The sequence below is a fragment of the Oculina patagonica genome, chromosome 3, assembly GCF_052425735.1.
Source record: "Oculina patagonica isolate OP01 chromosome 3, crgOcupat, whole genome shotgun sequence".
NCBI classification, from domain to species: domain Eukaryota; kingdom Metazoa; phylum Cnidaria; class Anthozoa; order Scleractinia; family Oculinidae; genus Oculina; species Oculina patagonica.
The window spans coordinates 16,127,915-16,139,126 of record NC_135760.1 but is presented as its reverse complement, the minus strand read 5'-3'; the positions used below and the strand labels follow the sequence as shown (position 1 = coordinate 16,139,126).

The window sequence follows — 11,212 nt, the reverse complement described above, 5'->3', positions numbered from 1 at the left end:
TTAATAGGAACTTGAATGGAATTTTTCACAAGTTCGATAAAGGTATCAACTGAAAAAAATGGAATTCAAAATGAGAACTTGGATTTTGTTGTAATTAAATTTTATCGCGGACTGGATGCATAATCTCACGGCTTTGAAAGTCTTCAAATAATTAGAAAGGTTCCTTTCTTCCATTTGATCTTATTGTTATTTTCATGTATTGATTATTCGAAAGCGGTTTTCGTTGATACGAAAAAAAAAACGGGTTTTCACTGAATTGCTTGAAGTATTTTTAGACGTGATAATATTGGCTTAATCAAATTACATTGTGCACGAAATATTTGTTATTCTTTTGTCTTGAAACTTTGAGGAAATTGAAATTTTTGTTTGACAGTAGTGTATGAAAGGCATTTTATAGAACTGAATAAAAAATAAGAAACATTGATAAAGGTTATTTCAAAGATTTATTTTGCCTGATTTTGAAGGGTTTCAGGAGTTTTAAAGAGTGCTGGTAAACGGCTGTATGTTGTTTGTGATTACGGATCTTATTTAGTTTCGAACGCTCTAATTTTTGAAAGGTTAAAACAGGTTAAAACCGGGCGGTTTCATGAGTTTTTTGGGTAGAAAGGTACGGTGGTGGTAAAAAAAAAAAGGTTTAGAAAGGAATGACTGTAGTAGCACGTAAGTCGGAGGTTTGCGTGAGTCACGGGGTATAGTATGCGTGAGCTGGATTTCCGGCGTCATAACGGCATGTTTTGTTTACTGAAAGATACACTCGACGTTTAGTTAGCTTAGTCGGCTTGGGAAACTATTTTAAAAATGAATGTTGTAATAGTTAATTAATAGTAATCTAGAATTAACCCACTCTCAATTGGAGTCTGTTCTGGATTCGCGCTACCTTTTCGCCGCGAAGGAATTTTGTAAAATTTCGCTAGTGGAAAGAGGTACTGTAAGAACAGTATCAATAACTCAAAAGGAGGAACTTCTTTGTAGCTCTGAATTAAGACGTATGATAAAATTTCAGAATAAGAAACTTTCGATATATGGTTTTCATATTGTTTTTGTCAATTTCCTTTTGTGGCAGATTTTTTGAGAATCAGCTTTTCTTTCGTGTGATGACAGACACAGGACAGAACGAGAGGTGGACGAGAAAGATGCCGAAGATGAATAGGCACCGAAAAACGACAAGAACCGTCAAGGACTTATCTTTAGAGGGCGGGGAGTTTTGGCATACTGTATTTCGAGGACTGGACTGGACTAGTAAAACGCGGACTAGTAAAACGCGGACTTGTAAAACGCGGACTAGTATAACGCGGACTAGTAAAACGCGGACTCAGGTAAAACGCGGACTTGTAAAAGGCGGACTAGTAAAACGCGGACTAGTAAAACGCGGACTTGTAAAACGAGGACTAGTAAAACGCGGACTTGTAAAACGCGGACTTGTAAAACGAGGGCTTGTTAAGCACGGACTTGTAGAACGCGGACTTGTAAAACAAGTGCTTGTAAATCGGATAAAACTAAACGGTTTAGCGAGCGAAACAATTTGTGTTTGAAGCTCTTGTGTGTTTCTTCGACGGCATATTTCTAGCTTTTTTGAGCACTCTATGGTCTGTTTTAGCGTGGAGATGTTTTTGCAGTATAGCACATGTTCGTTCTGCAAACCCCTACTAAAACAACGGGATTGATGCTATGAGTTGTGTGCATATGTTTCTTTCTTTCCACTACTTGACGCCTGTTGAGTGCAGTCGTTTGTATTGCTCGCACGAGGTAGAACGGGGCCCGTCCAGAAATCAACAGTCAATCGTAAATAAAGGTGACGGGCCTACACGACTCCTACGTTCGTGACATTAGAATATTTGCCGTTAAATGTTTAAATTCGGTCTTTCGACCTTATTTGCTTCTGACTTCTTTCTGAGGGTACTGTTTTAATTTGGGGGCAGTATGTGGTAAATAAAGGTGACGGGCCTACACGACTCCTACGTTCGTGACATTAGAACATTTGCCGTTATATGTTCAAATTCGGTCTTTCGACCTTATTTGCTTCTGACTTCTTTCTGAGGTTACTGTTTTTTTGAGACATTATGTATTGAAGAGAGCCGTAAGATGATTGTGGCCAAGGAATTCGAAGTGTCTAGAGGCGTTTTACAAGTCCGCGTTTTACTAGTCCGCGTTTTACTAGTCCAGTCCAGTCCACAAGTTAAAGACACATCAAGACCACCCCACTGTGAATTGCCATAGCACAGACAAAATTATAGTCAATATCTTATGTGTTTTTAAGAGAATTACATAAGAACCAAGGCATGTCTTGTCTTGCCTTACATTGACATGCAATAATTTGGAAATACTAAGCTCGTAACAGAATCCATCAGGAATTTGAGTAACATTAATTTTAGTTACGCAAAAATTGAGCACCAGAATAATTTAAATCCTTGTGTTCTTTCATACCTTGTTAAAGGCTTGACATGTGATAACACCAACATAACACCAACAACAGTTCTTTATCAGTGGGGATTAAAGAAAAAATGGAAACATCATCACACAGTTGACCCCCATGCAAAAACACTCCAGGATGTCACGGGACTGTTTGGTGTCCGTCTGCCAATTTCTAACTTCAAATTCCAATGTTAAATTCACATTAAATTTTCAATATTTCTTAGTTGTCTAAATTTTACTAATTCTTTTAAAAAAACTATCACCTGCCAAACATTCCCAAAAATCACTCAAAAAATTACAAAATACCGCAATACATAGATACATGGGATGAGTGAAGTTTCCTTGGATTCCTTGAAACACCAACAATATATTTCCGTTTAAGGTGGCTGATAATGGGTTTCAGTATTTCCCAGTCCTTATACTTTGGTTCAGGACTAAAAGCCTTTATCAATTGCTATTACAGTAATGGTATGAAACAAATGTTCAATCATTCATCAACAAGTTGTGATCATTTTCTTGACCATAGTAGTTCCCCGGTAAACAGTTGTAGTACTGTCCCATCAAAGTGCAATGCCTGGAAAATACCGAAAAGCACACGACCTTCAGGTGAAACCGCACCTTACAGTATTACCAATACACTGCACTTTGCTAAGTCTTAAAACTTTACATTGTCTAGTCGTCTACTTCAATCGTTTATTTGTATTGTGTGAGATACATTTATAAATTGAAACCATCATGTCATTAAGTAATAATGCAATCTCGACAACGTTCTAGATATTATATTATGCACACTAATACAGCTCATGCAAGCCCTGTGACTTACACAAACACAGTCGGACTGAGTGCTACTTAAGTAACTGCTTCGTGGTTTCTGCTGTACTGAACCCTGCCTTTCAAGGCAAAGCGCCCGATTTTAAGCTTCTCAAGCTTCTCAATGTCTGATCTTGTTTGTAAACAAGCTGCCTGCAGACAAAAAAACCCAACCAAATTCACTGCATTTAGTGGGTTTTTCGTCTGGTTTTGTTTCGTTTGTTAAATTTCGGCTTTCAATTGAGTTTTTTTATCCTCAAAAGTAAAAATAATTTACGATGCTTGTTTTTGTATGTGCGCGCGGAAGAAAATTTAGTGGTGAACAATAAAGACAATAGAGTGTTTCTGTCTCGGAACTATCGGTCTGATAGTTGCCCCTTGGAAATTTGATGTTCTTAAAACTAGCATATTTGCCCTCGAAGCTTCGCTTCTCGGGCTAATATTTGTTTTAAGAACATAAAATTTCCGCGGGGCAACTATCAGCCGATAGTTCCTCGACAGAAACACTCTATTGTTAAAATAGTGCCCGTCCGAGTAAAATGCCCGGATGGATAGTGCCCGCCCGTGAAATTTTTTGTAAACAAGCGTGCCTGCAGACAAAAAAAAAACAAATTCACTGCATTTAGTGGGTTTCTTGTCTGGTTTTGTTTCGTTTGTTAAATTTCGGCTTTCAATTGAGTTTTTCATCCTGAAAAGTAAAAAAAAATTCACGATGCTCGTTTTTGAATGGGCGCGCGAAAGAAAATTTAGTGGTGAACAATAAAGACAATAGAGTGTTTCTGTCTCGGAACTATCGGTCTGATAGTTGCCCCTTGGAAATTTGATGTTCTTAAAACTAGAATATTAGCCCTCGAAGCTTCGCTTCTCGGGCTAATATTTGTTTTAAGAACATAAAATTTCCGCGGGGCAACTATCAGCCGATAGTTCCTCGACAGAAACACTCTATTGTTAAAATAGTTCCTCGACAGAAACACTCTATTGTTTAAATAGACTATGGGAGAGCCAATCAGGTTCTCGCTTTACTGATAGAAAAACCTATCAATATGACACAGACGACTACTCATCTATCAAATTAAAACGTTATTTTACTGACTTATTGGTGACTTATATTATATTTACTTCTTAGTGTGCAGCCAGGAAGAGCTGGCCGAGCCTTCCAGTTGTGCTGGTTATAAGTTATTTGGTTTTTGTGATTTAAGCTTTGACGAAGTACCTTTCATGAGGTCGTGCAACCTTACCTGTGGAATATGCCAACAACGTAAGTAAAATATTAGGGTGTCAAATACAACGTACTTTACAGTTATTTTAATTTGGTCATTTTTCTTTTTAGCGGAATATTTTGTAGCTACTAATTTTTAAAGCGGACATAAAGCGCAATCTTCAAAGCCAACATAGTAAAGTTGAAAATACTGACTGAGATCTAACAAATGTCCCCATAGCTTCTTTTAATTATTATTGGCCGTTTTCACACTAGAAGACGGACAAATCATCTAGACGGACAAGTCGTCTGACGATTTCTTCGTCTAGCGTGAATTAAAGAAGGCTTTTAGACGACTTGTCTGCCTAGACAGCCAAATCGACGGACAAATTCAGACTTCTTGTACGTCAAAAAATCGTGTCCGTCTCAGACGATGTGTCCGTCTCTAGTGTGAAAACGGCCATTATCTACATGGCAGTGACATATTTGGCAGGAGATCCCAGGAAATTTCTCAAACTTTTTTTTAGGGGATCCGCTTTTACAATTGCTATTATAGTTATTTAAAAGCTGAATATTACAAGATGGTGGTACTTATTTAATAATTAGCTAATAAACACAATTAAAATGTTACTACAAACTGAGAAATGGTCGAAACATTTTGAGATAACTAAGAATTCAGCTCTTCCATTCAGAGGACTGTCTTGGGGTGTTGAATTCTCGGCTTCCATCAGCTAGCCAGGTAATGCCGAGACGTGTTGCGTGCTGCACCAATCACGGTCTCTGTGTCTTCTCTGCTGTGCTTATCTGTAAACAAGGTCAAAAGTTTTTTTTTTTTTTTAAGTTATAATGTATGAAAACAGATAATTAATATATCTAGTTAAACAGCAATAAGACAATCGATATTAATCAAGCAGCTAAAAGTGGTCCCATTCTTTCCAGCCAGGGGAAACTACATGAAAATATATATATATATATATTTCTTGCCTATATTCATTTTTGATATTGAGTGGGCTAATTCTATAAGTACATAAATTTACACGTATTGGAACCACGTATTGCTGCTTGTACGTTTTATGATCATGAACATTAATTTAGTTTTGAATGGTTTTATTTTGTGTTGCTTTTCTTTGCGCATTTAGCCCCGCCCACTATGGCGCCATCAACTGCTCCCCCATCTACTGCGCCCCCATCGACTGCAGCACCTTCCACTATGGGCCCAGCGACTGCAGCCCCTTCTACTATGGGTCCATCGACTGCAGCCCCTTCTACTATGGGCCCAGCGACTCAGCCTCCATCGACTGTGGCCCCATCGACTGCAGCCCCTACGACCCCAGAAGGTGAGTATTGCACCTCCTATCTTCATCTTACTTTTGATGTTGTTGTTGCCATCAAGTAAAACAGTAGTGAATTAATCTCCGATATTAAAACAAGAATGGAAATAACCTTTGATTACCAACCCGATGAGATTTGGAAAAAATGTACAGCACCGCTACACTTGATTCCTATATGGTACCAGTGGGGATTCATTGCTTTCAGATATTTCACCACCAATGTACACTGTCGCTCTTTTTCCTCTCTATTTTAAATTCGTTATTGTAATATTCCTCTTTTTACTAGTATTTCACATTTTAGCACAGATCTAGATATTTCATCACGTAATTACCCACAATGACGGATAACGTTTCGTTACTAATTCATTAAGTTTAGAAGGTCCATGAATATCGGTTTTTTTTTCTTCTTCTTCTTTTGGAAACAAGATGCCTGCCTGAAAGCTCATAACGACAAGCGTGCTCTTCATGGGTCGCCACCGCTGGTCTGGAACGATACGCTGGCTCAACATGCTCAGGCATGGGCCAATCACCTGGCAGCCACAGAAACGTTTGTGCACGCTCCGAACTCCGATGAAGGGGAAAATCTGTACTGGGCTGAGGGCCCCACAGCTCGTAATTGCTCAGCGGCAGTGGAAGCCTGGTATGTGACAATTTTGATCAAACAAATGTAACGACTGATGAAAACATATATAAGCAAAATTCCTTAGAGGTATACCGTAGACGTAAAAAAAGAAAGAGGCTGGGTGCAAATGAATTGGTTACTTTTAACCCCAAAATATGCATAAAACAAATTTAAGTTGCTATGATACAATATTTTTAGTCATATTTTTACGATGTACAAAATAGTAGCTTTGTAAAGTGCATAAACATCGAAGAGTTTTAGTAGCAGTATTTAAATATTATAAAGTTTCACGTATACACTATCTGCCAAAGTTGGCTAGCTGTAGTTTTTAAATGAACAAAGTCTCTTATTATTTTGTACTATAGCTTAAGGTAAGATTTGCCGAATGCTATAAATACGTTTCGTATGCTAAGCAACATATATTTTCAAAAGTAATTCTAAGGGGACAAAAATATCTAATTGCCGTAACCGTTCATCAGTAGGATGCCTAAAATGCGTGCAATTCCACAACTGGTTTCGGCGCCATTAAATTCTATACCAATTGCAGAACATTTTAGGAGGAGCCACCCACGATGTGAGCACAGTTACAGACAAGACAAAATAATAAGGAAAATAACGTAAATAAATGTAAACCGTTAAATTACGAACTAAGCGCACACGTCAAATAAATTAAGCAAGGCGCGCGCATGATATCACAAGCACAAGACTAGAGCGCGCACCTACATAATAGTGAGATGAAACAGTGCGTGAACAGAGAAAATAGGATTATTAAAAAGATATAAAAACTACCAACAAGCGAAGAAAGAAGTCGTGAAGAAAGACATCAGAGTCTCTGTTTAAAGTCCATCTTGGAAGTGCAAATCCTGGCATATCTCACCAATTGAGATATATAAACACCATAGGCCGGATTGGCTGGAATGTTGCTGTCCAGATGAGGAAAATTTACAATCCGAAATGTGAAGTCATCTCTCTTGTCGTAGACGCTGATACGGAAGGGTGTGTTGCTTTCTCCGTGACTGATTTTTGTGTCGAGATAACACACTTCTGTTGATGATAGTGTAGTATCCTTCAGTTCCAGTTCCGACGGGTAGATATCGCTGATAGCAGAGCCGAAATTCTTGTTATTAACGCTGAATAAATCGTCGATATAACGAAAGGGTTGCTGAAAGCGACGGCCTTTGGCATGTCCTGCTTCATAGTTTTGAGCATGAAATCGTACTCGAAAGTGTGAATAAACAGATCCGCCATTAAAAGCGCACTGTTAGTGCCCATTGGTATACCAATAACTTGTCGGAAAACTGAGTTTCCAAAACGGACGTAGATGTTGTCGATAAGAAAGTCAATAGCGAGGCAAAGCTCTCTACAAGAAAAGTAGGTGTATTTCGTAGAATTCTTATCATTCGTCCAGAAATTGTAATAGTTATTGGTTGCAATGAAGCCCTTTCCTCTGGTTGTAAAATCTTTTTCCAGTAGATCATGCAGTTAAAGTTTAAGCTAGTCGTGAGGAAGACTTGTATAGAGAGTTGAAAAGTCCCACGTACTTATCTTGTTTAGTGAAATTTGTTTTTCTTACAATGCGCGAAGAACATCCAAGGAGTTGTTGATAATCCACATGCTGTTGACACCTGTTCGTTCCATAATTGTTTTACAATAAGAAGTACAATGCTTTTCGACTAGTTTAAGGCAGCCTGTGATTAATTTAGATAGCTCAGTGGTGGTGCACGAATATGAACCTGTAATAAATCGTGCCTTATATGGTGTCTTGTGAAGCTTTGGTATTCAGTATAGTTGAGGCAGATTTCTCAAAACAAATTTATCAAAACTATATTTATATTGTAAAACTATATTTATATTGTAAAAACAATGACCTGGAACCTAGACTGGGAAAAAATGATTTCTAGCAGTAATTCGATGTTACAAAGTTTCACGTGAAATTAAACCATCTGTTGTTTTGATAAAAAAGGACGATAATTTACGAAGGATAAGTAAAAAACTCTTTACTCTTTTTTCTTCAAGATGCTCCTCAACTGATGGAGGCTCCCTCACCTCCCCCCCCCCCCCCCCCCCCGTACAAATACTTAAACGTTTTCAAACACTACCCTCCTCTCATCCGCCCAAGGCAAAAAGATAAAAATAATCATCAATAGAGAGCCCGGAGTAAACGCCATAAAAGATGATAACTTTTAAGTCATAAGGCCGAATTGTGAATGGCGTTTCAACTTTTGATTATTTGTGATTATTCAAGTAACGGTGAAAGAGTAACGTGTATTTCTTTTCTAATAGGTACAGCGAAGAGCCTCTATACAATTATGAACGACCACCACAAACACTCCAGGAGTTTCAAGAAGCTGAGATTGGCCACTTCACCCAGGTCAGTCATCCCTGCCTAGATCATGCAAAATTGTTTCTTTCATAGTTTCTTATTGTTTGTTTAAACCAGACGAACGTTCGTTCTGTAATTTGCATGTCTAAATATGAGAAATAACAAGGAAAGCTTGTATTTCTCTTCTAATGCTTAAAGGGACTGTGTCACGGCTGAGTTAAGTTTATTTTATTAGGTTTTGTCAAATACTTCCTATGAAACTTAATGTTTCCAAAGAAATTACTTCTATGGATCTAAATGAGAAAACCATAGCTTCACTACAACCAAATGTGTCTCTCGGGCGTATAATTTAAAGTTACAAGCTAACGAGATTAACTTTGAAAACTATTCAGCCCAACAGTATTTCAAAAACTCATATCACAATCCGTTTCAATTTTCTACACTTTTGGCCATCGGTGCCTTCTTTAACATTTGCTGTGTTATTGAAATTAAATGTTACTTCACTGTTTTAAGCGGTTAATTTTTTTATTTCACCGCATTTGATGGCCATTTGCCATGCTTAAATTTTGCTAAAAACCGTGACACAGTTCCTTTATGTTATTTTATTTTTTTGATATTGTTATATATATTTTTCCAATGTCCGACAAGAGAAAGGACACTGCAACATACCTTTTTGTCAATTTCAATTTCGCGAGTCTTAAAAATCGCGAAAACTAGGGACAAAAACTGATTTCTAGCTCTTGTACAATCAATCTCAATTGCATTTACATGAAAATATTTCTTCGACAGATTGTTTGGAAGGCGACTTCAATGGTAGGAGCAGGCATCGCCACAGTTGGTGGGGGACAGACTCCAATCCAGACTTACATAGTGGCTCGGTATTTACCTCAAGGGAACATCCTTGGACAGTTTGCAGAAAACGTTGCGCAACCAATTAACCCGTCAGGTCCTTAAGTCAAGGTGGGTGTCACTTAAATCTTCAAGAAGGCTACGAGTTTATATCCAGATACTAAAGTTCATGGTTTCCACTTATGTCTGTAAAGAAATGAGCCAGTCCCTACAGAAAACTTTTTAACTTTGAAGTATTATAGGATACGGGCTATTTAATCAAAACGAACAGGCCACTCATTCAGTTCAAAAACACCCATACACCAAAATTGCTACTTTTTCACATTCTAGTGATACATGATATCATTGGTGGAAACTACACTAACTTAGGCTTTCCACAAGTTGCTCGGCAACTTTTTAGCAACTTTTCATATTTCGAGCAACTTTTTTCCTCTCGAGCAACTTGTTGTATTTTGAGCTATTTCCAGCCCGAAGATCTCCGAAGATTATCGGAGTGTTGTTAAAAGGCCATACGAACGTTTCCGAAAATTTATGAAGTTTGCCGAAGATTTTCGAGAAACATCTGAAAACGTTTCAACTTTCGGCTCAAGGCCGCATTAAAACAGTACAAAACTAGTCAGCAAACATGACGTCCGTCATCGATATCTTCCCGATTTTTCTCAGTTTTAGAAACCGTTGTTGTTTAACAAATTTTTCCCTTAATATGTTATTTAGATTCTTCTTTTGCTGTAAAATTACAAAAAAAAAATGCTTAGAAATCGAACCCTCAAAGGGAAATTAACAATTATTTAGAGAAATATTCATGCCAGAAGAATCAGCGTTTTGGATTTTCTGCGGCAACTTTCGAGCAACTTTTTTAATCAGAAGCAACTTTTTTTGATTTTTGGAGCAACTTTTGAGCAACTTTTTGAGAAATTACGGGCAACTTTTTGGGAAATCTCGAGCAACTTGTGGAAAGCCCTAAGTCACTAACTATCAAATTCTGTGGGCTCAATCCGCACCTTATAATCTGGTCTTTTGTGTTTATTATTTTACGAAGATTTGACTTTAAATTAGATCAACAATCACGTTTAAAACGCTTTTTTTCTCTGACTTCTATAGTTCTTCTTGAAATCTGCGGGAAGGCAGTTAAATGGATCCGCATGACGGCGATCGTAAATGGGGATTATTGCCGCTGGATAGGAATTTTTTTTTTTGGATTTCAACATTACAATTGGGTAGAATAGGAAAATACGAAATTTGTGTTAGCTAAGGCCCGGGAGATAAGGTAGGAAAATATGAAAACCTCGCTTGTAAGCCTAAGTTGAGGAATGTTACTTAAAAGATAAGTTTAAATAAATTGTTTGTAAGCCAAACCTGAAATGAATAAAATCATCAACACCTGGCAGACCTGTGGTATTACTCTACTCAGTCCTTTCATATTTTCTCGGCATATTAGCATATGTTTGCTAGGGGCCTAGGCAGCCCGTGTCAGCTCCGAAGGTAAAAAAAAATTGATTGATTGATTGATTGATTGATTGATTGATTGATTGATTGATTGATTGATTGATTGATTGATTGATTGATTGACTGATTGATTGATTGACATCTATGATCATTCTTTACGCGAACAAAGGAAGTCATAGTGATTTTTCGTGACTTAACTCTGACATCAAGAAAGGCTGTTT

At 37.6% G+C, this 11,212-nt stretch overlaps 1 protein-coding gene across 1 annotated transcript in view; it reads left to right on the top strand.

Moving 5' to 3' along the window:
- LOC144646957 (uncharacterized) overlaps positions 1–10,932 on the top strand; it is a 27,204-nt gene extending 16,272 nt beyond the window's left edge. The window contains exons 6-11 of the mRNA XM_078506681.1: positions 4,349–4,480; positions 5,560–5,757; positions 6,178–6,391; positions 8,657–8,744; positions 9,486–9,656; positions 10,647–10,932. Of these exons, the coding sequence (XP_078362807.1) occupies positions 4,349–4,480; positions 5,560–5,757; positions 6,178–6,391; positions 8,657–8,744; positions 9,486–9,650 (797 nt within the window). The 3' untranslated portion in view covers positions 9,651–9,656; positions 10,647–10,932. The remainder of the gene's footprint in view (positions 1–4,348; positions 4,481–5,559; positions 5,758–6,177; positions 6,392–8,656; positions 8,745–9,485; positions 9,657–10,646) is intronic.
- Positions 10,933–11,212: the final 280 nt, after the last annotated feature.